The 27,169-nt window shown below is 32.1% G+C and overlaps 5 protein-coding genes across 25 annotated transcripts in view; 3 read left to right on the plus strand and 2 right to left on the minus strand.

Moving 5' to 3' along the window:
* RYa-R (RYamide receptor) overlaps positions 1–20,188 on the plus strand; it is a 41,819-nt gene extending 21,631 nt beyond the window's left edge. For 2 of the 3 annotated variants that reach the window (XM_066725692.1, XM_066725693.1), the window contains exons 2-7: positions 1,643–2,135; positions 2,911–3,161; positions 3,871–4,030; positions 18,169–18,237; positions 19,027–19,267; positions 19,642–20,188. In XM_066725692.1, coding sequence (XP_066581789.1) covers positions 1,767–2,135; positions 2,911–3,161; positions 3,871–4,030; positions 18,169–18,237; positions 19,027–19,267; positions 19,642–19,850 — 1,299 coding nt within the window. In that variant the 5' untranslated portion in view covers positions 1,643–1,766 and the 3' untranslated portion in view covers positions 19,851–20,188. The remainder of the gene's footprint in view (positions 1–1,642; positions 2,136–2,910; positions 3,162–3,870; positions 4,031–18,168; positions 18,238–19,026; positions 19,268–19,641) is intronic. The other variant, XM_066725694.1, reaches the window with a different exon arrangement.
* Positions 4,991–14,370, minus strand: LOC136772447 (pancreatic triacylglycerol lipase-like). 14 transcript variants are annotated; one of them, XM_066725442.1, is made up of 9 exons: positions 14,255–14,370; positions 10,700–10,804; positions 10,311–10,396; positions 10,080–10,137; positions 9,478–9,620; positions 8,218–8,460; positions 6,493–6,693; positions 5,367–5,526; positions 4,991–5,149 (listed from the first exon to the last, which is right to left on the minus strand). In XM_066725442.1, the coding sequence occupies exons 2-9, from the start codon at positions 10,708–10,710 to the stop codon at positions 5,077–5,079; spliced, it is 975 nt and encodes a 324-aa protein (XP_066581539.1). In that variant the 5' UTR covers positions 10,711–10,804; positions 14,255–14,370; the 3' UTR covers positions 4,991–5,076. The 14 variants fall into 14 exon arrangements, with proteins under 14 accessions (XP_066581539.1, XP_066581536.1, XP_066581542.1 ...); XM_066725439.1 differs by having other exon boundaries at positions 14,184–14,370; XM_066725445.1 differs by having other exon boundaries at positions 10,311–10,522; positions 14,184–14,369.
* Positions 20,189–20,364: 176 nt separating the features above from the next.
* Ipp (inositol polyphosphate 1-phosphatase) lies at positions 20,365–22,486 on the minus strand. 3 transcript variants are annotated; one of them, XM_066725697.1, is made up of 5 exons: positions 22,009–22,221; positions 21,877–21,937; positions 21,667–21,729; positions 21,302–21,470; positions 20,365–21,210 (listed from the first exon to the last, which is right to left on the minus strand). In XM_066725697.1, the coding sequence occupies exons 1-5, from the start codon at positions 22,219–22,221 to the stop codon at positions 20,766–20,768; spliced, it is 951 nt and encodes a 316-aa protein (XP_066581794.1). In that variant the 3' UTR covers positions 20,365–20,765. The 3 variants fall into 3 exon arrangements, with proteins under 3 accessions (XP_066581794.1, XP_066581793.1, XP_066581792.1); XM_066725696.1 differs by adding an exon at positions 22,359–22,477 and having other exon boundaries at positions 20,415–21,210; positions 21,667–21,937; positions 22,009–22,247; XM_066725695.1 differs by adding an exon at positions 22,347–22,486 and having other exon boundaries at positions 20,419–21,210; positions 21,667–21,937; positions 22,009–22,247.
* Positions 22,487–23,029: 543 nt separating this feature from the next.
* Tsen54 (tRNA splicing endonuclease subunit 54) lies at positions 23,030–25,709 on the plus strand. 2 transcript variants are annotated; one of them, XM_066725690.1, is made up of 5 exons: positions 23,030–23,169; positions 23,272–23,611; positions 23,676–24,383; positions 24,451–25,460; positions 25,534–25,709. In XM_066725690.1, exons 1-5 carry the CDS (start codon positions 23,129–23,131, stop codon positions 25,676–25,678), a joined length of 2,244 nt encoding a protein of 747 aa, XP_066581787.1. In that variant the 5' UTR covers positions 23,030–23,128; the 3' UTR covers positions 25,679–25,709. The 2 variants fall into 2 exon arrangements, with proteins under 2 accessions (XP_066581787.1, XP_066581788.1); XM_066725691.1 differs by lacking the exon at positions 23,030–23,169 and having other exon boundaries at positions 23,476–23,611; positions 23,660–24,383.
* Positions 25,710–25,936: 227 nt separating this feature from the next.
* The window catches only part of LOC136772317 (small integral membrane protein 29), a 2,518-nt gene continuing 1,285 nt past the window's right edge, over positions 25,937–27,169 (plus strand). For 2 of the 3 annotated variants that reach the window (XM_066725211.1, XM_066725213.1), the window contains exon 1: positions 25,937–27,130. In XM_066725211.1, the coding sequence (XP_066581308.1) occupies positions 26,855–27,130 (276 nt within the window). In that variant the 5' untranslated portion in view covers positions 25,937–26,854. The remainder of the gene's footprint in view (positions 27,131–27,169) is intronic. The other variant, XM_066725212.1, reaches the window with a different exon arrangement.

A 27,169-nucleotide genomic window follows, 5' to 3' on the forward strand; every position in this document is an offset into this window, starting at 1 on the left:
CACATGAGTTTATAATAATATAATTGATTATATTTTCTTATAATCTCTCCTGTATGATCATTTTGCTTTCCCGTCAGCATCCTCGCTTTTAGTGTACACCCATCTGCCTAATGTCAGTCTAACCTGTTTGCTTCCGTTTGCTATGCTCTTGACACTTTCCCGTTATCTGTTTCTACCACGTGCAAAATATCAGCTGCATACTTTTTGTTCAAAACCTACACAAACACACACACACAAAGAATATTAAATATTCAAAGGAATTAATTATTATCAAAGAACAACAAAATATTTGTATTAAACATTCTCATCTAAAAATTTGTTTTCCTCTTTAATTTTTTATATATGTTTATAAAACTAAATATAAAACAGTATCCTTAATCCAAGATCTATCGTGTTTACAGATATTGCCAAGAAATAACGAATTTTTATTAATCCATTTTTTTATTGAAAATACTTTTAATCATACGAGAAACTCTTTTGACTTTCTACTTAAACTCGTTTACTTCAGTAACACTTTATGAAATGTGCTGTCGATAAGAACTTTAAACAAAAAGCAATCTTCATTTTACGAGAAGAACTTTTTAATTTATTGAACTATTATCTTGACAAACCTCATCAATATCTCAACTGCATGCTTCCGTTAATATCGTTTATGGCCAGATCTTTTAAAGTACACTCCATTTTTTTCATCCCCCATTTCAAAAAATTTTATTATCAAATAACAGCCCTGTGTTTTACGCTAGTGGTTATATGAAGTGAGTCTGACCAAGCTTTTAATTCCTCGATTTTCACCATTTTCCAATTCCCAACCAGTTTATACTCTCGTCCAATAATAAATTGATTTAATTGTCAATATAGCTCAGTGGCAATCTTTAAAAAAAGTTTTAGTATATTTTATTGGTACATTTGGATAAAGACCAGAACAAAAATGGAACACTCCCCCTGCACCAAATTGTCCTCAAATTAGTATACGTTATTCAAACATAGGAACGAAAAAAATAAAATAAAATTATCTCCATTAAAGCAAACTTATCAATGAGTACTTCCAACTGTACAATGCACTTTTTAGATATCAAATCATATGGACAAATGAAAATTTAAATCAAAGATGAACTATACGACACCTTATTAATAGAATTTTTAAATAAATTATTTTCCAAATATTAATTATATTATTTGTTTATATCAGTATCCACCAAAAACACTACTTGTTCAAATTTTTGTTATTAAAAAATAAGCTAACTAACTTCAAAATTCAGCTATGTCAATTAAATTGCAAATTTATAGCTTAAAAGGAATACCAAACATTGATAATGTGATTTCAATGATGCAAATTCATTTGCATATATTTTTGTTTAAAGCCAGGGCACCAAGTACATAGGAAAACATCGAATACTGTTTTAATGAAAAACGTGATTTCGTTTGTTTCACCTGCTTTTTTAAATGTATTTGCTCTATCGTCTAGTCTAGATTATAGATCGATAGTTTCTTCTCCAAAGCTCAATCAACTGAAGAGAAATACGGATATGTGCTGTCGCGAGATAAATAAATAAGAGAAAGACAGGGGAGGGGGGGGGGGGGGGGGGTGAGCACACCAAGGTTTAATTGTGAATTCTTTTGTCACGAATTGATTGTTTTTCAGGATTCTAGGTGGAGAGAAAGCTCGTGGAATAGAGAGAGGGGGAGAGAGCAACATAATTAGAGAGAGAGAGAGAAGGAGAGAGAAACCTAAAGCAGCAGTATGCCATCAAAAAAGTCTTAACACAATGAACAACAGCATCAGCATCAGCGAGTATTTAGCAATTTTCAACTATTCCCATCTAAACGAGACCGAAGTGGACTGCACGAAATTTCTGGGGCAGGACAACGTACTCAGGAACTACTGGTTCCAAGCGACTATCTATTTCCTGTACATCACTGTTTTCGTGGTTGCTCTAACCGGAAATGCCCTCGTCTGTTACGTGGTCCACAGCAGTCCACGAATGAAAACTGTCACCAATTATTTCATTGTGAATCTAGCACTTGGAGACATCCTCATGGCACTTTTCTGCGTGCCAACCAGCTTCATCAGTGTTCTTATCTTACAGTATTGGCCCTTTGCCTCGGAGCTCTGTCCAATCGTAAGCTATCTACAGGTAAATTCAATTAAAAAATTCGTTAATTATTTTTACGTACAGACTTTTCTATTAACATGTACAAACACTATTGATAAATTGTAGAAGAGATAATAATTTATAGAAATTTTGGTTGCATCATGTATTTTTTACAATTTTTATTTTACTATATGTTTAATAGAATCTTTCTGCAATCTTACAGTAAATTAATTTTTGCTAAAAAATATTGAAATTTAATTAATTACTAGTTCATTTTTACGTCTGGAAGATGGTCTTATGATCATCCAAATGAACGTGAAATATCTATAAAAATTAGTCTGAATATAAATTCAAGAATTCGAAGTTTGTAACTTTATTTAAAATAATAAAAAGAGATATGGTATTTTCAAAAGCACGCAAAGGAATTTATCGTTATCTAGGAGAAAAATGCGAGTTTTACGAGGAAAATGTATCAATCTTATGTCGTTGAGTGAAAAGGATCGTCTTAATGTTCTGTATCAGTAGCCGTTGACCTCTACCACTGTTCTGCTGTCATTTTTATAAATTTAACTATATAAACGACAGAAAATGCTATTAGTATCAAACTTTGATAAAAGTATAAAAAACTTTGTAGAAATGTAACAGTGAGTCGTACAAACTGCTCGAAAAACACGATTGGCACTGGAAAAAAATTTAAATAAATTGAGTGTTTAGAGAGAGAGAGAGAGGGGGGGGGTCAAGAAGTGAGGGATGACGAGATGATGGAGCATCTGGGGTAAAATGATATTAATCAAGCATATGCGATACATCTTTACAGGCAGTTTCCGTGCTGCTGAGCGCATACACCCTGGTGGCCATCAGCATCGATCGTTATATAGCAATAATGTGGCCACTGAAACCTCGAATGAGCAAGAAACAAGCAAAATTACTGATCCTTGCAGTTTGGTCACTTGCACTGATAGTGGGCCTCCCAATCTGGGTGGTGTCCAAATTGATTCAACCATCGGATCATCACAGGAAATGCGAACAATATATCTGCAGTGAGGAGTGGCCTTCCGAAGAACACAAGTAATACAAAAATTTATTTATTTTAGACATTGCATGCCATGTGAATCTTATACATGTAAACATTTTGTTCATATTTAATTCTTATTTGTAATACTTTTTTTTATTATAATTTTAGTATTTATACTACAGTATGAATATCACTTCTAAACCATGTTACTGGCTAAATTATAACATGTTTATTTTTCATGTATTTACATCAAGATCACATTCAGAGACTTGATGTGTTTATTGACCTGAACTACTTATTTTTGCTGTCGACCTAAAATTATAATTATTCCTTTATGCAGTAAGCCATATTTTAGCTCAAGGAGCTAAAATATCGGAGTTTTTAATTATTTGTGCAATTTTGATACGGCTCTGCTATTTATGGGTGCGTTTTTGCTTCGTAATTAATCTTACAAGATTCATGAGCTACTATGCTAATATATAATTGCTGCCCACCTAAAAATTCAAACTTGAGTATGCTTTGAAGTAAAAAAGACGTTCTATATCATTTTTAGTTTATCTTAAATTTATTTGATAGTATTTCCAGTAAAATTTATGACTATTTTATTTTTTATAATGTCTCCCTTATCTTCGACTTGCACCCCTTTCTCCAAAGACTATAGTCGGGTCCCCCTACAGATTACGTATATAATAGCTAGTAAATCCTCAAATGTACAACGATTAGGGAGAGTTTTGTGTCAATATTTGGTATGCTACTTCACAGGTATTATTACACGATATCATTGTTGGTTCTTCAATATCTGGTGCCACTGATGGTTCTCATGTTTACTTATATCAGTATCGCCATCGTAGTGTGGGGAAAAAGGCCACCGGGGGAAGCTGAAAACACGAGAGATCAAAGGATGGCACGCTCCAAGCGAAAAGTAAGTCTAATTCGTGTAATTAAACTCGTATGTTAGAAAAAAATTACCACCAACCTTTTAAAATAATTCCAAACTATGAATAATTTAACAAATTGCAAAAATTTAATAATTTATTCTTACAACGGACGAAGGACAAAAATTACGATGTTAAATTTCTCATTGATTTCTATACTAGTTAAAATGTGTAACACTGCATATGCATAGTTTCAGCATTGTCTGTCATTGAAATTTCCAAAATTTTAAATAAATTTTAAAAGAATTTCAAATTAATTTTTCCAATACTGACTATATTATAATTATAAACGTTCTTACTTTACAGTCATTTTATTGGTATACGTGGTCTCTATAAAATCATGAATCACTCACGAATGATTCTCATAAAATTCTGTGCATTTTTTGCTATCTGGAACCACTCGAATCTAAATCATACATAATAAAGCTTTTCCTCGCGTTTCGCGCTGTTTTCATTGAAATTTTCTTTCGAGGTTTAACCGTGGTAATTCTAAAAGAGAATGAGAATACTTTCAAAGTAGAAATTAGGATGGGGGGAGTGGGGATAAAGCGAACTCCGATTGCACTTTTCTACCCTAAATAAGGCAGCATCGCTTTGAATTTCAATAGCCCAATGCGAGGAGAGAGCAAATTTATAGCATGCAGGAGAAAATCAATAAATTTTCTCACGAAGAATCTAATCAACTCCAAGTTTATTAACGGGAGGATATTAATTTCCTATTTGACTGTTAACTACTCGTGTACACATGCACACATACATAGACACAAAGGTGCACGTACATTCGAGGGGTACGAGAGTTGTGAGATTTTTAATCAAGCCAGTGGTACATGTCTCACCATTTGTTTTCATTCTCTCGGGTGCCACGAAAATTTGGCTAAGCATTAGTGGGAAGATTTATGCGTTTGGCAGTGAATTACAAATTAAGCCATTTCCTTGATTACTTGATATATAGTGAACGAGTTTTATTTTCAATTTGATGATAAGAATTGTTTCTCTTCTCGATACATCAGGAATTTGTATAGTAATATAATTTCTAAGGATTTACTCCATCCACTCCACGACCGTATGGACTCTGTGCATTTGTCCTGAAATAATATTTTCCAGACCTGAAATAATAAGTTTCATTGTTTTATTCCTTGCAATTATTATTCTTAATATAACAATAATGATATATTAATATTGCTAATATTATACAATTTTATTTTAGTGTTCGTAGACTGAAACTAATATTTTTTTAAATCATACAAATATTTTAAATTATCTCACAGAAAATATTGGCAATACAATAGACAAAGGGAAAAGAGAAAAACTTGTAATACTTACGCTGAAGGTGGGGTTGCAATTCCCATTATGACTTTTTCGTTTGAAGAACACGCATTAAGGAAATATAGCAATTCGGAGCTGCAATTCACTCCGATAAATGCAATTTCGTTTAACAAAGACTCGGCGTATAACCACCACGAACGATGATGACTGCAAAAATCTGAAAATAACATCGATATTACAAGAAAGTCTTGAGAAAGTTTTTATAAATTTACAAGACGAGTTTAACTTCACAAGTTTAAAAAATTAACGTTTTTATAAATGTTGAATAATTATTTGAATTCATGAAACAGTCTATTGTTAAAAGAATAAATCCAAATTATTTTCTCATTTATTAACATAGTTTATCCTGCCCATTAACTGTACTATTCTAATTTGAGATTTTTTTATTCTGCAATAAGCTTGTATTTAAATATACTGGGTCGACACGTATACTTCAGAGTATTTAATAAACTCACGAAAACTAATCTAACTCTAGTTATAATCATTATAAAGATACTATTTATGCAAATCGACAAATTCGCTTAGTATATTTACCTTTAGTCGTACAATGTTTATAATTAACTCACTCTATCAGTTTTAAAAACGTCATGCAAATAATTAAACTATTACACTACTAAGATTTTAGTTTGAAATTTATTCCTATTTGATTTATTGATTTTTTTTTATAATGCATTTTGTAAAGATTTAAATATTCATTATACACGAAAATAATTGACCAGCAAATAATGATTAAACTGGGTAATATTAGACTTTTAATATTTACGCTGGTACTTAAGAGGTATGAGAAGAACACAAGTGCAATTGAGATATAACTTAGCAACAAATTGTCTCTTTTGGCGTAGAAATTTATATTTTAAAGTTATACAGCGAGCTTTTATATAATGAAAAATATTATATAACGTGGCTTGTAAATATATTTTGACTTTTAGTTAAATGAAACATTTTTAATCGTGAAACAAATCATTTGGGGTAAAAAATAAATAACATTATTTATTTGTTATTTAAATTAATGCAAACTTAAATTAATTTTTAGACTCGCGTAGGTAATAAATACGTTTTAGCGAGGAATGCTTTAAAGTCTCTTACTGACTTCGAGTGGTTTTGTAATGAAAGAGATACGAACCATCGGAGCTAAGGGGCTCAGAAATAAGGGTGCATCCAGGTTGAATGCGGTGGCCTCCGTTGGGGAAAAAGTCGATGTTTCCGGTTGGCCTAGCCACTCCATACCCTCCGAAATCAGTATGGATGATATCCACAAAACGAGCATCACCAGCTGATAATCGATCCTGTATCACATTGAACGACGGCCCAGCAGGATCCAGTCCTACCACCAAACAATGACAATTAATTATTCTTAAATTAAAACTCAATCGTGAATTATATCTTCACGAGCTTTAAATTATCTCGAAAAACTTTGAAATTTAACATAAAAATTCTTCATTCCCGATATTGCATTATATTTGGTTAAATAAATTAAATTTCTGTGCTAAAAATGTATTAAAAGAAAATAATTTTATCATTTCAAAGAGGGTGGTGTGTTATTTAAATAAATGTAAATTTTATCATGAAATATTTCCAATAATGATTTCATTAGCTTTTATTGAACACTTTGAACTAATATTCAAATATTTTATAATTGAAAAAGCAATGGATAAAAAATAAATAATTGTTTATAATTTCCAGTAGAAAATGCATCATTTTTATCATTGAAATATTGATATAATTCTCTGAAATTAACATGAACACAACCAGTAATAAAATAAAGGAACATACAGTGTTTATGCAAAAATCATTGACAATGAATCATTCTGGAAACAAAATATTTGATTTATTATTATATATATCTTATTGAATGATCGCTTTTGTAAATATGGAATTAATTTGCACGATTAACCGAGGTAAAGAATGCTCAGTTACGAGTATCAAGGGAATCAAACGAAAATTGCTAAAGTTATTAAAGTACCGTATGTATATTTTACTGCGTCATTGCTTCTGAAACGAGTAACACAATATTCCACTAAACCGAAAAGACTACGAATGGCGTGAATATTAGCAAAAATTACTGTAAAGTTGTATTTCAAAGAAGTTACCACGAGTATTACACAAATTACACTTAACTCCCGATAAGCGTTAGCAGCTGGTAGCAATTTTCCATTTTCTTTTTAAAAAAAATTCCACGTTTCATAATAAAAGAAAAACTCAAAAAAAATCTAATTAAGCATCGTAATTGCAATAATCATCTCGATTAGATTTTACGATGCACCGGAAGGAAGCTTGAGATCTTGTTGCAGAAGGGTCTGCAATTTAACAAAGGCGTCCAGCGCGGTAAATAATGTTACGTGGATCATTATCCGGAAAAGATAAATCGACGAGCTTGTATAAATATAATGAGTTTGAGAATAAAGGCAGTGTTTGACGAGCGAATCGGCAAGATTGCTTTGTTGGCAGCAAATGGCAGGATTGTGCAGCGTATCGGTTATCGTCGAGTTCAGCTGAGGCGAAGTGGATGGAACGAGGGAGTAGTTTTAATAGGATGTCGAGGTATTCGGTAACAAATTGCATAAATCAGGCAGTAGCTCTGTTAATGATAGTGGCGAAGGCTGGATGGAGGGTGAGAGGATAAAATTGAAATTTAATTTCGTAGGGGTGGATGGGGAAGAAGGAAATATATATATATATATATAAAGAGGAAGAGAGAGAGAGAGAGAGAGAGCATAAAGAGAATGAGAGTCTGATTGAAGAAACGCTTGGAACGAAGAGTAATAGGTTCGATAATAGAGCTGGGTGAAATGAAAGGAGCTAGAGAATCGATGATGAGTGGAACTCTCTTCTTTCGGAGTGCACTCACCCGTGATCCTGGCCACTTGGAAGCTCAAGTGTTTGCTCATACGACTGGACACCTGTGCCCCCATCGAATGACCAACCACCTGGATCTTTTCCGGATCCAGTCCAGCCGAAACCAGTCTATCGAGGCCACCAGCAATTACGGTTCCTACGTCGCCAGCCCCCTTTGCAACCGACAGGTAATCCTCACCTGCGAACTTGCTGTAGTCCACTGCTATTGTGTTGTGATCCTTCCTCTTCAAGTAAGCTGGAAACATTCAAATTCCATTTGGAACTACTTCTCCTTCTTCGGAACCTCGCAGATTCACCAGAAACTCCCACCTGCTTTCAGCAATCTCAGCTAAACTTAGTTTAGATCATTATCAAAGTCACCTTCGAGTTTAACTAGGGATAACTAAACGTGCATTACCAACAGTGGCCAATTTATTCGAGTTAACTCCGGTAAACTTGTGCACAATGATCATTTGAATCTTGAATCTTGGCTAGATTATTCTATGGTACATTGAGAATATATATAAGCACTAGGTTTTTTTTTCTATTAAATGTGATTATTTTTGTGGAATAATTCCTCTGGGGTTTTGATCAGAAAGAAATTGTTTAATTTTTTGTTATAATTTAGTAATTTAATGGTTGAAATTTTTAATTATGATTTAATTTATTGGGAATGTATTAGAAACACTGAAAGTAAATAGGAAAATTGTTTCAATATTAACACGTTGTCTGTTGAGTTAAATTTCTTACGTGCAGTGTATTCTGTATGAACCTGTCGGTTACCTGTGACCCCCATAGCAGTCAACGTATTAAATTTTCCTTCGTTTTCAATACCGTTATACAAGTACACTCAGGTGGTAATTGAAGACTTTTGTCAGAAATAAGGTATTATTTTTTAATCGAGTATTTATTATGTCTTAAAATATTGCAGGAATTTTTTATATATATATACTTATACGTAGATTAAGGATTTTCGTTAAATTTACTGATGATAGGAGCTATGGACGATGAGATAAAACTATAGCCAGTGCGAGGTGCATTTTTTGACTTGAAGTGGATTTGTAGAGAGAAGTTCTCTCGAAATGGGACTATTGAATAAATCGGCTTAGTCTTTTCCAAGTTAGTGCACAATCTGGCAAAAAAGTTTCACGCCAGATAGAACGAGTGTCTAATAAAAAGTTTCATGAAAATTCTAGTTAGAATTTAAGGAGCAGATGCATAGGGCTCGAACAGAAGTTGAAAGGGTGAGAGACCAATTTTATCGATACTATACCTCCCACTACGGTTTTCACACTCGTGCTCTCCACACTCTCTGTATAACCATGCACATATAAGACGGTTGGCTTGCTATTGTCAACCAGATCCATCAGCAAATCGGTATTATCGATAAACTCATCCTGGTAATTATCGAGTGCACTGGAAAACATTCAATGGAAAGTGTATTTAAAATATCGTTTAGATAATTATAATAATAATGGTACAGACTGTAAAAATGAATGAGTAAAATGTTTACAAAATAAAGAAATTAATCAAAATTTAATCTATCAAAAAGCAATAAATGTTTTGTTATATATCAAATATTGTGTAAAGATTGATAATATGCATGAGTTATCCAACTGATTTTAAATTGATTTAATTAATACATAAAAAAATACATTATTTAGTCTTTGATAATAATTTTAATGCAATTTCCATCGGGAATCATCTCCTTCGTTAAAGAGCAGTATATAAATTGAAACATTACAATTCTCGTGAACAATTTGCAAAGTTTGTCGAAGACACGTCAATTTATTCGTGGTTCAAAATTCTTATCAAAGATTCAATATTTTTTTTTTCCTTAATAATAATATAAATTATTATTTTGTTTAAACATACCCGTTATAAAAACGAAAGAAAATACTGCTAAGATTATCGTCTGTGAGATTCTGCTGACCTACAAAATGAAAAAATTTTTTAAAATTATTAGCAGTTAAATGCAAAGATTGCTAGAAATTTTTCATTAGATTTGAAGAGTATAATCGTTCAAATTTAAAGAAATATTAATCAATTTCATAGATTAATCCTTGCACATATTCGGTTATTCATTCTTAATAAGATTTTACTCACCCATAACACCGGAGGCTACTGCTAGAAGCAATAAAATTGTAATACAGCAACTGGAAGTGTTCTTCATGATGGTTTGGGAAGTAAAACTAAAGTGTAGCACGAAAAAGTGGACTAAAGCAACAATTTTCAGAAGCTTCCAAATATAGTAGTTCGACTAATTTATTCCAAGCATAATTTATGAAAACGTCGCTATTATCAAGCTCTATACCAGGCTGTTGAACAAATTGATAAGACAATATGGTAATATTTCAAGTTTTCTAAAGTATTTTTTTATAGAAGCTGCTATAAATGCGACAATATCGATTAATATCGTTTATTATACCAAACCAGTATCATTAACCTTAATCATTAATTTTCAATAAATTAAATTTAAATTTGTTTAAACTCACGTTATTGTCATTCGTTAAAAATAGGAAACCCCTCCGTTATTAAGATTCTCAGCTAATATACTGCTCCACTTATACTCTTATTAGTTATATCTCAATCACCTTCAACTGCAATTTATCGAAAAATTAATTTTTAACGCATAAAAGAACTTTCAAAGTCACGCATTTCATCTCGACTCCTTTCGTCAAACGAAACCGTGTATTGTGTTTCCAGAAAACAATGAAAAATAACTAAAATTAGTTCGAAAATATAAACTGTATCAAGCATGGGTTACTTTAATATTTCAGTAAGGATTCAATAATTTAATAATGTCAGTTTTTGATTTTTTATAACTGTAATTAGGAACGAAACAAATGATAGTATGTTAATTTCAAAATAAATTGTGCGTCTGAGGAAATAAAAACTGACAGTTAATTAATTTTAATATTTTGCTAATTTAATCATATATAATATCTCTACATGTTATTCAGGCTTTTATTATTATTTAAATATCGACAAGATAACAGCATAATTTTCATTCAACGTCCGAAGACCCATTGCCCTTGACAAGTTTAATTATTAGACAAAAATTGCAAGAATTTTATAGCATATTATCAATTTATGTTCAAATTATTATAGCTCTTTAAAATTTATTATGAAATTTTTCAAACGATATTTCATACAATCAAGATAGATACTAGTGTGAGATTAATTGCTGCGAATTAAAGGGGATCCCCCCAGGAGTAAAAATGTTATAAAATTGTTAAAACATATATTAATCAACAAATTATTTTAAAAAATCCTTTTAGAGCTCTATTGTATGAAACAAAAAATGCATTTTTTTAACTCTCGTTGCATTAAAAAATCCCGTTGGAATTTGAAAATTTAAACAAAAATTATTTTTCAATTTTTACAAAAGAACCTCCACAATTGTCCTAAAATAATTATCCTCACTAGCTGAAATTCCAATGATGCACGTTTAATAAAAAGAAACATCCAAATAAAAAATATAATTCTTTAATCACGTTTCACTTGCAATTAAAAATTCTTTTACTTGGTAATCCACTTTCCTTCTACGATTTTCAAGTTGACACGAATTAATCTCACAAGTGGTACGAACTATATAGCGTATATAATTGTAATAACTGTCAATGACACATCTCCATTACGTACGTTGTTACAATATTGTTGATAAAAAAAAATGATTACCCGTACAATCGATTAGGCTAGAGTGTAAATTTGCAATACGAGGCCTTCTAATTAGCAACAATAGCAAATGGTTAAATTACAGGTTAAGGTAACTTCATAGTTCGTAACAATAATTGTTCGGAGGTATCTCTCAGGAAGTTCTGCTCATTGAGTCGAGGACCTAATGACAATAGTGAGTTACGTGCAAGGGGATCTCAGGAGTCCTCTATATATCTAGATACACTATATACCCAGTACACTGTGAGAAATTGATTCATGTGCATAATGTTCATGCATTATATATATATATATATATATATATATATATATATACATTATATCATTGTAAACAAGGTATCGTACCAATTGAAGTTAGCCAACTGTACACGAATCAATTTCTCAAATATTGCGCAAAACCTTAACTACTATCCTTATACACATATGTATATATAAATTATACAAAATCCTGAACATAAAATTGAGAAGAATAAAATACCAAACGTTGAATCAAAGAAATTATGACTCCTCGTTGATCGAAATTTCTCAAAGAAAAAGTATTGACCAATGAAAAGTGTTAAATTGCTTAGGTTTAATATTCGATGTCTTATATATTCTCTTAATTAAGTTCAGACCAGTCTCGAGTCCAGTCCAGACATTACACTGTTATCATACAAAGCGAAGTTAGCCAAAGTGTGCAGGAATCAATTTCTCGCAGTGTATACTGCAACAACAAACCTCTCCGACTATAAATCTCATTGGAACGTAAGAATGTTAGACAGACAGATGTAAATTCAACGTGCCTTTTAAAGCAACCTTCGCTATTTCTGACAGACGCTTCCTACTTGTGCTACACTTCTACGAATTTCAATGTACCAAATTTCCATTCACATCACTCCGATATGTTCGTTACAATGTATTTATTCGTTTATAAAAAGAAGAATTAAGATTCATGGATGATATCGAAATTTCAATATTTTTAATCGTTTATTCAGTCGTAACTAATATTTTATCATTTTAATGTACACATTCGATCTCTTAAAAAACTTTAACCCATTGCAAGACACGTTAAGCAAATGTAGCTCGATGAAATCTTTGCTTCTCAGTGAAATTTAATGTTTCGTATACAAAAATGTCTCTGCACGCAAAATAAATTAACGTAAATAAATAAATTACCACGTGATTTGTGAATCTATTGAATTTGTCTTATCGAATACACACAGTCGAAATACGAATTGACTCACTAGCTTTTCTGCTGGCTTAGGATGAGTTTCGAAAGTTAAACTTGATTTAATGTATGGAGGAGCTACTCGTGATCTAATTTTGGTTATTTTCCAAAAATCAGATTGGTGTAGAAGTAGTTTGGTTACAAAGTTTTCGAAGAGTTCCGGTAAGGTCAGCTGGATTTGTGTACTTGATTTAATATACTATATATATATATTATTTCTGGGTGGTCACTATGATGGATGATTCAGTTCGATATAACAACCATTAAAAAAATTTATTTACACAATTTAAATGAGCCATAAAAAAACTAGTTCTGTCACTCTGTCGGAAAGTTAAAGGTACACTGAGGGAAAATAACTTGCTGTTTTTTACGTTTTTGCAAATGGTAGCATTAGTGTTAAGTCGTTTTCTTTTATCCATTAGATAAGAAGACGTCTGTCCCCATATAAATTGCTGTAAATTCGTGGGGACCCTTATTCATAAGCGTTTATCAAGGAGTCTTGTGCGATTACAATTGTAAAGGTTGTATCAGCTGTTTCAAGGACACCCTTAATTCCTTTGAAAAAAAAAGAACGGTATAACCGTTCGAATAACGCGGAAGTAAACATTAACTTTTGCAATGCAAGATACTTAACTTTATCATTTACGAGGATAATTAGCAAACGATTAAAAACTATGCTTAATTGTTCATTGACTCTGTCCAATTATTCCTATTCCTAATATTCAAATAATTTTATCGTTCAATTACAACTGTTTAAAATGTATCTCGACATCGAAACTAAGTCTGGAAAATGATTTATGCATTTTGGCAAGTACAAATCGTTCGATTGCAGTGGATATAGTTATATTGTTCGAATATTAGTGGTTAACTGTGTTACGAGAGGTACTTGAGTTACACGAACCATAAATGGCCGGTTTATCAAAGAGTCCAATGACGTTGAATTGAAAAATCAATATTGCAGCAAAGCCTGGCGAACGACTGAAATAATGTAGCAAATGCAAATAATAATTGCACTCGATATAGCTATCGTTTTGAGATTCCAGAGTGGCTAATACGATACTGTATATAATACAGGCTGCTTGGATTGCACAAACCACAATTGTCAGTTTGACGAGGAGTCCGGTGATGGCGAATTGATAAATTTAAGCGACATTCGGGTACTCGCTTGATAGAAAGAGCCCTCGTAGTGGCCGGCTATAACTCTATCAACGCTCGTGTAATCGCTGGAGCTACTAATTTATGCCCCCAGCAGATTTATGAGACCGGCTCCTCTATCGTAACGACGATAATTATACGCGTACAAGCGGAACAAACTAACTGGCAACTTAAACGTTCCAAATAATCACAACTCTTGCTCTCGCCCCTCCACGCCCCTCCCAACCTCTTTGCTAATTAGGCAAACCACTTCCTTCCAATTTCTCGACACTTCAGCTTGCCTATCTGACTCTACTTCGCTGTTGACAGTTGACTCTCGACTTAGGGAAATCCCTTTGTTCGTTCTTGCTCCGTGAAATTTCACTTATCAAGTTTCATGGAATTTATTGTACGGGAAATAAACGAATTAACTTGTATTTAATTTAGTTTTAATTATAACAAACCATTGATTTTTATTTAGATCAATAATTTTGTTCGATAGATTATCTTAAAATCTGCCTTCATTATCGACAATTGCCTCTCGACTTAGGGAAATCCCTTTGTTCCTCCCCACACCGTGAAATTTCACTTATCAATAAGTTTCATGAAAATTATTATACCAAGAATGAACCAATTAATCTGTATTTAATTTAGTGTAAATTATAACGAACCATTGACTAGTATTTAGACAATAATTTGATTCGATAATTATCTTAAAATCTGCCTTCATTATTGACAATTGTGTGTGTGTGTGTGTGTGACTCTCGATTCACTCAAATCCATTTCTTCCTTGCTACTCGATGAAATTTCACCTATCGAGCTTTAATATCACCATTACCTTCGGGTTTTATTTATCATAATATTGTTCTCCAAATCCTACATTATACCCAAGCTACCGCTGCAAGATCAAAAGCTGTATAGATACTATGGTGAATGACTGCTGGGGGACGCGAAAAGCGAGCAGTTATATTGGCCCGAGCTGCATTATGGTCCGGGACAATAATAACGAAGAAGGTTCATCTTTTTCATTCGTCATCTGCTTTAACTGGCTTCTACAAACCTTTGACAGAATCGCTGAGTCTTATCGAGGGAAAGAGAGAATTTTTTCCATTGACAGATTTCTTCGAATATCCGTTTTCTACTCGACTTGGGTGGAGGACGATCGTGTGCAGTAATGGACTCTATCGAGTAGCTTATACCAATTTTGCCCCCATTCGAGCGAAAAGATATCAAATATCAAGCAAAAGATATCAAATGCAAAAAATCCCCAATAAAAATCCAATTCCATTGGCCAATTATTCTATAAATAGAAACATTATTTTTCGCTGATACTTCTTCTCCACCTTTCATGTTTAATCAGTTTATATGATCTTGATTCACAGGTTCAATTCTTTGTTTCAAATAAATATATGGATACAGCACTTAATCATTTATAGACTTACAATAACATATTCTGTTCAGTAATACGAAAACTTGTTATGAAACTTAGCTCTAAGCTGTCTGAAATAAATTGAAACTTAACTATTTCAACTATCCAATAACATGTAAAATGGATTCTATAATTTAATAAGTTATTACTAAAAGAAATAATCGATAGAAATTCACGATAAAACTCGCAATTTTCGCCTACCAATGCACGCGAAAATATTAAAGTTTTATTATAATAGAAAAGTTGTGAGAATTAAATGGAATTTTTATAATGCTTGCATTTTTTATAAAATGTGTTCTTATCTTTTAATTAAAACGCCTGCTGTTTCGGAAGTTAAGAGAGAAAGGATTAAATAATGTTATAAGTTTCTCTGCAACAAAATGTTTCCTGTAGCATGCAACGTGCCAAAAACGTTCCTGAAACGTCCCAACGTGTCAAATTCGATCCAGGAACGTTTAAGGAATGTTTATAACACTATGTACGTTACGTGGGACCGTCTATTATTTTGCACATATGTATACGTGTTTCTGAAGAAAATAAATAGAAGACGATGGTATGCAGAAGGACAATAAAATATTTTCTGTGAAGAACGCAGATCCGGAATTCCGGAATGAATTAGCGTGATATTGCGTTTCTCGGATGACAGAAGCCAGTAAAATTTCATTTATGGGAGGTCATCCGATGAAATATTTATTAGTTTGACTTTGGCTTTAAAAGAATCACGATTTACATCGATAATGCCAAGCTCCACAAAACTATTTTTATTTATTGTTTTGGTTTCAATGACTTTCGAAGAAAACTGCTGAGGCATGCTAAACGCGGGACGCTCTGTAAACCTAACCTCTCTAACCTAGTCTGCAACGAATGACCCCTTTTTGAATAAGCGTTTGATCTAGCAGTTCCTCTGCATACTCTCCAAACATTATTTTTCCACCAGAAAGTACAAAGGGTATAACGATACAAAGACACGACTCACAAAGTTGCCATTATATAAAATATTCCGAGAATATAAATAGGCAGCTATTTCCCAAGTACCAATTACTACAAATTGATCCGTAGATTTTTCAATCGAGTTTTTCATGTAAAATATCACGTTATCCGCTCAATCAGCAAAATACATATATCTATATATATATATATATATATATATATATATATTAGAAATATGTTCTTTTAATTTTTACATTATCTTTTCAAACATTGCGTTTGTCTCCTCAAAATTTGTTTTTTTTTTCAGGTACTTACGCTTAATCCATTCAGTCCAGTATAATTTATGCAACGCATAGAAGCGAAGTTGTCCTTTTTTTGCTTAAGGAAACCGGTGAAATTTTGTGCGTTCCTGCCGCATGTAAAAATAAAGCGTTCCGAGGAGGCTAACCCCGATTCTATCCCCCTAAATTCTTAAATTTGCGCCGTTGATGAAAAAGACTGCGTTCCATCGCTCTACACGTGCATGCAAATTGTTAAGAGGGGGAGCATTTTTCAAGTATAAAAAGCTAATCCAAACTTCCCCCTACAGCATATACTTTACTTTCTTATAACTTTTATGGAAAACAGACTCACTCTACTTTATTTCTCCTCTCTTACTCTCTTTTCATTTTAAATATTGAAATCTCTTACCAAGTAGTTAACGTTCCTCATAATCAGACTTGTCCTAGTGTACTCTGAATATATAGCTATCGTTAATGACAAATTTAACTGAAGTCAATAAACAGAGTGAGAGAAGAGAAACGCGTCAAACTAAAAAGTCGTAAAAATCATAATTTTTCTTAATTCAATTTTATATTTATAAAATTATATAAAAATGAGCATTAATTATATAATATTTTGAACATTCAAACACTCTCCAAAGGAAAACAATTGTTCGAAAAAGTACACTGTTACCCAGTTACGAGTGAACTCCAATTTTCATGCTCGATAAAACTGTCGATCAACAATATGTATTTTGATAATGAAAAAAAATTGAAGGAACGTCAATTTGGAAAATTGAAATAGTTTACTTACAGACATGTGGATATTTGAAGCAAGGTGGGGCTGTGGATAGAAATAGCAAGCAGTTTTTTCGTACGGGCCGAATAATGTGTAAATACTTGAGGTGAATCGCTGTTGCTTGGATCCCCCTTAGTTTTTATTATCCAGCGCGCGCGTAAACGTGAAAACGAATTGTCCTTTGATGGTCCTCGTGAGAAATGCGACTGACTCTATAAACCGTACCCACCGGCTTGTCTTCTTCGTGAAAAATCGCCGAGAAAATCTTTCGTCTAGCTTATGTAAACGAATAAAGAAAATCAATTTCAAGGACCTCTCCCGCTCATCGGAGATAACAATCATCCATTTGCCCCAAATTCGCCAATCTTGTATCGTTATGTCACTTGGGATTTTCGACTCGTTATTACTTATTGCCCCCCTCCCCTCCTTTTACCCCTTCAGTAATACTATATATTATAATCAGTTAAATCGTTAAATCCAAGCTCGTACGATAAGAGAATAATATTCATGATATTTTTTTCCTGCAGATGGTCAAGATGATGATGACCGTAGTAATAGTTTTTACAACTTGCTGGCTGCCTTATAATGTTTTAATGGTAAGTAAACAATGCAAATTTTTAACACGCTTATTAATAATACTAATAATCATTTTTTTAAAAGTCAGAAATGTATCGTTTTCACTGAAAATTAAAGTTTATGCTATACATGTTACTATATACCTTCTCTATTTGACTTAATCTATAATCTTATTAAAAATTTTACGATCAGACCAAAGCTGTTGTATTTTTTTCATGGTCTCCTTAAAGGTATATATGCAGGTCTCACCGAGTATTTCCGTGGTTCCAGCCTATTAGGTGCACTTATTCAGATTTATTGATAAAAGGGGTAAATCTTTTTGAATACTGAATACATTTCAATGAAATATTTTACGTGGACTGAAAACAGCATACAGATCCATTCATATCGCGTTCGATACCTTTATATTTGTCATATTTACCACAATGGGGCTATTCTTTCATTTACCGAAAATTCTCTCACAAAAATTCTCCACTGTTTAACTTTCTTCTCCAACCACTTTTTTCACTCAAATTCAGTCAGATCGACAAAGCTTATGTAAAACTTTCATTTGAATACCTTCCAATGCAATTGAATCCCAAAATGATGGTTTGAAGAAATGTTAAGTTAGGTGGAATATTACTCAGTTATGATGTAAATGATGGTTCATTATTTATAATAATATTTTAATATAATATCTGCTTTAATTTATTATTAATTTTTTTAAAGGACATAATGACAAATAAATATATATATATATATATATATATATATAATAAGATGTATGTATATACATGTTAATCCACTTGGTAAATTCAATTGTTCTACAGCTGGTTGTGGATAACGATAAAAGACTACAAGACTGGCCAGGCTTAGCGTTTTTATGGACAGCACTTCATTGGTTATCGATGTCACATTCCTGTTACAATCCAGTTATTTATTGCTGGATGAATGCTCGATTTCGTGCAGGATTCATAACTGCACTCGGACGTCTGCCTGGAATTCGTCGATTGATGCCCAACCAACTACAGCAAAATTATAACACAAGTGTAGTAGGCATTCCTCTCACAGGTATTATTCACTATTCGACTTTTTATTCGAATACAGAAAAATAAAAATATATAGAATATATCCTTTAATAAAATTAAATAAAAACAAACTATTAGGCTTTTAGCAGAAATTTCTTTTTGATGTTGAAAGATAGTAGCAAACAAATGTTTATTATAATGCTTATCAGCACATAAAATACGTTTGGAGAACGTAAGCAATGAAGTGTTTAAAAATGGATACGTCGATGATGTTGAAGAAAAGTAGCAAAAATGGTTGTAATCACGTTAGAATTAGCAAAAATTGGATTATTTTGGTTTCATCATGGCACATTGTAATTGTATAATAATGAGAGGTGACTATTATCAATAAATAAGAAGGCTTGAATATGTTGGCAGGTTTCGAGGGTTCCGGTCACTCTGTTTTACGACGGATGAACACGTGCATGACTTATGTAAGTGTTCGTCAAAAAACAAACGGAAGTCACTGCGCCTCCGCAAGAAGTGCCAGTTTCCGGAATAGCGATTCCCTGCATCTCTCGAACCAGCAGACCCAGCACAGTCGAAATTTTATACAACTGCAATCCCATTCCGAGGAAGAAATTTAAGCACACTTAAGCATATTTTGTAAATATAATAATTAGATTACTTCAAGAGCCTGTGTTATAATTCTCTTCACGGAGAATCTTCTATCAATATACTTTATATTAAAGTTTAATTATATAAACTATATATGCGTATGCATAAAAGTGTTTATTGTACAGCTGATGTAACGACCTGCTTTGAAGGGAAATAGTTATATTTAGTAGTTGAGTTATATTCACATGTTGTATATATTCATGCCCTTTGAATAATGTTTACTCAGTTAGCAAAATTTATAATTTTAACGTCGAGAAGACAGCTGACTTTTCTTTCAAAGATTATTTAATTTTATTACTTATCAGCTGCTAAATTATTTCTTGTACGAAAACTGTACGCTCAGCGTCCAGCAAAATAGAATTCATAGTGGAGAAAATATTTTGTTACGATTTAATGCAAAATATTTTTTTTAAAATGCTTATAAAAATTTCTATGAAAAATTAATTCATGAGTAATATAGGTATGATAATGAATAAGCATATTGGGAAAACATGTATTTAATTGTAAATACATAAAGTTTAATAGAATATATTTAATGTAAAGAATAAATATAGACTATAATATGTATATAATGTTGACTCATTCGTATTTCTTGCTATATCTTTCATTAATAATAAGATCACCATTCCTTATTTATCACAATTACAGACATCATTTATCTGGAAGATATATACTAATAATGAACGACTTTTAAAAATTCCAAAACCATCATACACAATAGGAAATAGTTAAAATAATTTTATCACATGTTTTTTCAAGTACAGTACTGGACAGAGACAAGAAACAGTAAGAATGTGAAAGTATTTATGCAAGTCAATGACTACAGCTAATTTATGAGATCTTCAAAGTTTCAAGTTTTATGAAGAATGCATTTCATCTTCTTTTTACTTACATAAAATAAATTTTAATATTTCTAATATTTCTTTGTTGCGATAGGCAATTAAGCCACCACTGTTAGAAAAATTAGTAGAGGATGTCAGGTACTTTACATTTAAATCATCAGAATCTGGATTTGTTATAAATTTTTGGTAGTCTAAAATGCCACCACCAAGAGATAATAGCAGTGACTGGGGTGCACATGTATCCCATCTATAAGTAGAGCCTTTTGACAAAATATAAACATCTGCTTGTCCAAGAGCTACACTTAAGATTTTATAACCAGCCCCAGATGCTTCTACCATAGTGAAATTATTCGCTAAGAGTTTATTTTTTAAATAGTCATCTTCACACCGACTAAGTACAGCTACTTTATTTGAATCGCCACCATTAGCAATAGAACATTCACCAATTCCATTTTTATTATATCCCCAATAACTAATACCTTTCCACCTATTAAAATATTAAACATAACAGTGAAAGCCAAGAACAGAAAATATAATAAACTTACTACATTATCCACACGCTTGCAATATTTACTTACATTCCATTGAAGTTGGTATAAAATGGCTGATTCACCACACCAAGAATAGGATCACCTGTACTTTTAAGGTATACTCCAATCAAAACAGTCACACACCGCAGACCATTTAAATGCAAGCCACTTTCAATATCTATTGTTTCACCCCCATTGATATAATCTGCAGTTGAATCTATAAAGTTTCACTAATTGCTTTACAAGCTTATATTATCAAAGTACAAAATGGATAAATAATTTTAGAAATAGTTATTGAGTATTATATTAAATTATTAAAAACTTTTGAAATGATATAAAGTAATTTATGTCTGATATTTAATTTATCGAAATATACTATTAAAATAATTTGACTCATTTTTATTAATACCTACCTATTGGATCTATCCAAATACCAATATCTTTAATACAAATGTCTAAATCTGCAGGTATTTTTACTGTAAAAGGAACTTCGGATAGGTCAATGTTTCTGTGTACTTCTGATGCCAGTAATTTAGCAGTTTCCCACTCACTAGCCATAACTTTAGCTAATAATGCAGTGGTCTTATCAGAATCTGATTGGATTTCCACAATCACAGACTCACCTAATGTATTGCTAAATATATTATTTTCCTCTCCTTGTACCATTTTTGCAAGCTCTGGAAACTAATTACAATTTCTTAACACCCTCCTTTTTCATTGTAAATAAAAATATATAATAATTATTAAAACCTTACTTCTATTTCTATATCATGTCTGATTGTCTCTTGAATTAATACATCAGCAAGAGTTTTGAAATCTTGGAAAAATCGTGGATTCTTCTCTTCATCTGACTTTTCTTGTACCAGCAGTTTAAACAATACACTATCTTGCCTACACACCCTAGCAATATTGGCTGCTTTCTCCGAAGCTTTTAAAAGAATTGTTAATAATCTGGTACCATCTGTCATTTTAGTTTGTTCTTTGTTTAGAGAAGCTATAATATATTAAGAAAATTGTTATTATTGACACCACTTCTAAGCACGTTCTATAACTAAACCAATAAAAAAAATTAGTTTTTATTAAGAATCCATACAAGATAAATTACATAATAGTAGTACTTCCTTTCAAAGCTTCAATGATTATCATAACCTTAAAGTTACTTGAAGTTCAGTCTAAAATGTCTAAAATATGTGTGATAAGTGACAACCAGTGACAACTGACAGGACAGCCGTGAGCCGATAGTGTGAAAACAGACGCCTGCTCAGGATGTCAGAGTCAGAGTCAGGAGGGTCAGGAGTCAGGCGGGCCTGGTCAGATTCCGTCAGATTCGGTCAGATCAGTAGGCCACTAGCCGCATTCTGATATTTCTGATTTCTGAAACGCTGAAATATATATGTGTGTGACGACTGTGACGTGTGACGACGTGTGTAACGTGTGTGTTCACTTGTGTCGGTACTCGGTACTGGTCGGGTACCAGTAGGTTACTCACTCAGCAGCAATAATTAGCATTAATTATTTATTCTATATGAGGTTAACACTAACAGTACTGAGTGCACGAAGCGTTTTATACGTTATTCAAGATGTAATTAATGATATCGACAATTGTCATTAAAGTTGCTGAATACGACGGCCAATAATACTCAATTATCCACGGGTGGCACGGAAGATACCTTTACAAATATATATTGGATACGCGAACGCGAGTGACACCGATGAACACATGCATGACGACGATGCTCAACGATGACTCTGTTCTGACACTTGGTTCATTTGGTAGAGTTAATTTGTCTTGTTTTTAAATACTATACATTAATAACCTTTATTACAATTACAAGATTTTGAGTGGCAAGAATCATTACAACCATTGCTTAAACAATGGATGACCAAGTGAAGGAGCTGCTAAAAAACTCATTATCGTAAGTATAATATTTTTAAACATTCATTTTAATAATTTAATAATAACTTAAAAATTACTTTTTCCAAAATTTTTATTTTTAAAAAATCATTTATTCTTACAGTGCTAAAGAGCTTTTACAAAATAAAGGTATAAGTAACACAGCTTTCAGTGAGTGGGAAAGATCAACCAATGTATTACCAAAAATTGGAGAAAAATTATTTGAGCCTAATAATTCTTTATTGCAAAACATCCAGATTCAAAATACAATTAAGAACAGAAAAGATTTATTAAGTGTTGAAAGAGTTGAGCGTCAATCACATTTAGCCACTGCTACTTGGCTACCAATTCAGAGAAAAGCTCTTGTGACAAAAAGATCTGGTATTGAATGGAATAATTTTGGGTTTGAAAAAAACTGTGAATTATATTTGCATCCCGAAGAAGCTTTGTTACTTCTGGAAATGGTAAAATAGTTTTTTAATTTTATTGGTATCAGCTAATATAAAAATAAGTCTTTTTAATTTCCAGAACTCTTTGGAATTAACTTGGAACAATGTACCTATGTCTGTACAACAAGCATATGCAAATTTAATTAATGCATATGATTGTTCTTTAGAAGAATATAGAGTTTATAGTCATCTTAATCGATGTGGTTATAGAATACAAAGATTTCAATCAAATATTCAAGAGGTAGCAGCTAAGGAAGGATTGGTTAAACGCGCAGTCATCATAGATCCAGAGAATGGATTGCGTCTGGCTGATTTACAGCTGCATTCTAAGAAAGTTGAAGACACTGTGAGAAAGACCATAGATGAAATGATATGTACATTAGAGACTTCCAGTCTTCCACATAATAATGCTATGCCAACTTCTGACAAAACTAATACATGTCAGGACAATAGTAATAAACAGACCAAGGGTTCAAAAGTAGAAATAATCAATGATGAAACATTACTAGGCAATTTTAAAATTGTGAAAGAACCTAAAAGCAATGAACAAAATGTGGATGAAATTTTAGAAAAAAATGTATCTCCATCCAAATACACAGCAAAACGTATACAACGAAATGTAAAATTACTTCCAAAACGTAATGACAAACCCACGACGTCTTTTAACCATGAAAGTCCTGAAATATCCATAATTTCATCTAGCGATAAAGATAAAAAAGCTACTCCCGAAAAAAGAAAAGCTTCAACGTCGCCAGATAGGTCAGATATAAAAAAATCTAAACAGGAGGTATATAAGATAATGTTTTAATTAAAAAGCCTAAAAAACATATTTTATTTTTTAAATATTTTATCAGGTTATTGAACTATCGGATGATGAGATCGAAGAATTACCACGTCCAATGACCCGAATGGAAATGCTAAATATGTTTCCTAACTTAGCTGATCACTCAATAATTTCAACAAAAATTTCAACAGATTATATTCCACATAACATTAAACCACAAAGGAACGTTTATAACTATGATCGTCAAAAGTTACAGGAATTAGCCGAAAACGATAGTGAGATTCGTGCAAATCAAAAGAAATCTAAAATCTCTATAAATAATGAAGCAGATACTGCTTCCCAACACAATGCCTTAGTACCATTTCAAAATCGCTCTTTTTCTTTTTCTGATTATTCAGCATTGCAAAGATCGAATTGTTTAAGAAACGCAAACCAAATGATGGATAGGTTCTCATTCATCCAAAATCAATCTTTCCATAATCGAAATCCATTTCAAAACATGATATTCAATTTTTTCATAGGGAGAAATAGATGGCCGTCTCACATGGTTAATCTCTTAAATGCGTCGTTTTTCAGTAATTTGATGATGAGGAATTTTTTTTTTCAAAATCAAATTTACCATAATCAAAATAACTTTAGACCATATAATAATAATCACAGAAGTAGAAGAAACAATGTCGACTTAGTGAATGAAAATTGTTTGGATATAATTGAGAGTCAGCCAAGACAATCAACTAATTACATTAATGCTTCGACGTTGGGAGCTTCTTCTTGGGCTGAATGGAAAGAAAAGCTACGAGAAGAAAAAACTATTGTCATAGATGATGACGAGCAATATAAGGATGTAAAAAATAATGAAGTTGAAGTAGTCAAACATATAACGGGTCCATTAATTACCAAAAATAACGTTAATAATCTCAAAGACGTTTATGAACGATTAAATATAATTAAACCTGAGCCTGAGAAAACATTTAGAAGAAATAAAGGAAAATATAAAATATCGTTCAACGTGTTTCCTTGTAATCGTCCGTTTAAAAAATCGAATCCAGGTGATCCAATGTTTCGACTAATTGTGATAAGGTTTGTCTTTATTGTTAATTATTACTTTATTAAAATTGTAAATATTTTATACTACTGGCTTATTTGATTTTAGAGGTACAAATGAACCATTGCCGCAACCTGTGGAAATATATCGCTTGCAGCAAGAATCTAAACATATTCCTATAATTTTTGCATATGTAAATATGGCGATTTCATATATTCAACCCGGTATTGTATCAATACCTAATCTGACTTAAAAGTATTAAATAAACTATATGTTGTTTATTATTTTCTCTCTCCAGTTATTTCTATTACATATATCCTCAATATTTTCATATTCACTGTCAGTGTTTTGAGTATAAATTATTTTTATTGAAATGTTTAAAAGAGATAGTAAAAACTAGATCGAAACCTGCGAAACCCCCCTAGCCCCTAGCCAGCCCCTAGCCCGTAATCACATAACTGCACAATGCACATAACTATATATCTGTATTCTTGTATACAAGATGGCGCTGCGAAAAAACTGAGATTGGCAAAAGCGAAAGCAGTTTTGGTTTTGGTTTTGGATTTTGATATTGTTAGCTGTTAGGGGTGATAGGGCTGTTAGTTTTGATGGTTTTAATCTTTGATCAACTAATCACGTATTGGTGTCAAACCAAAAACAGTTTAAAACAAATTTCTCTAAATTTGTTGTCTTCATCTCTCTGTGCATCCAGACAGAACATGATCAATAAATTAAGATCATGTACATGAGCACATTAATAAACCAAATAATGATGCTCTGCTCATAAAAGTCTAACAAACAACAATTCATTGGATTATCTCCTGAAAAAGATAAATTTCCAATACATTTAGTATCACATGAACAGAGTTCTTTTATAAAAATGGTAGAGTGGTTTCTAAAAAAATTTGAAGTTAGTATAAATTGGGATTCTGTAATACAAATAATACTCAATTTAGAAATAGAAATTTAAGAGATAATTTAAAAAGAAAGATGATTGATAAAATTTATAATACTCATAAATGTAATCAACTTGCCCTTCAATTCAAACTCTCCTGCTTAATCACATAATCTCTACAATTGTCTATTTAATTAAAAGGTCCTAAACTGTGATTTACAACCTAGCGTCTTGTAAGCTTGACAGAATGAGTGGTAACTGTGAGTGTTAGTGCAAAGGAAAAAAATATTTATATCTCTATACAAGCATTTTTAAAAATCTCAACAAGAGTAATAACATTAGCAATCAACTTGATTATAAAATAATAGATTTTGACAAATCTAATGTCCGTCTTCCATATATGAAATCTTATGTGTACAATACAAAAATTATATAGCTTCGACTTGCTCATTCCTAGAATAAGATAGATGCAATTGTATTGACAATCCTAAGTCAAAAGTATTATTAAATTACTCAATAAGCATTATTTTGAATATGACAAGTATGGCCTCAAATGATTCTGTTGAAGCACATGTGGAACATACACAGCATAACAGAAGCCATGTGGATCTATGGAATGCTGAGAGTACTATGGAATCTATACCTGAAAATATGTCAATTCCATTTAATATAACAAAAAGTACTACTATAGTATATACATCTACAACTTTAGATCCTTTTAATGAATTTGGGCCACCGGATGGAGTGGAATATATTTTTGTACCACTCGGTGTTATGGTCTTCGTAATTGTGCTGTCAGCTGTGGTATGGGTAGTGATATCATTTTATCAAATAAGGATTAACACTCAA

This window comes from Prorops nasuta, unplaced genomic scaffold (assembly GCF_024137725.1).
Source record: "Prorops nasuta isolate Cenicafe-Biocafe unplaced genomic scaffold, Cenicafe_Pnas_1.2 PNAS00004, whole genome shotgun sequence".
Taxonomy (NCBI): Eukaryota; Metazoa; Arthropoda; class Insecta; order Hymenoptera; family Bethylidae; genus Prorops; species Prorops nasuta.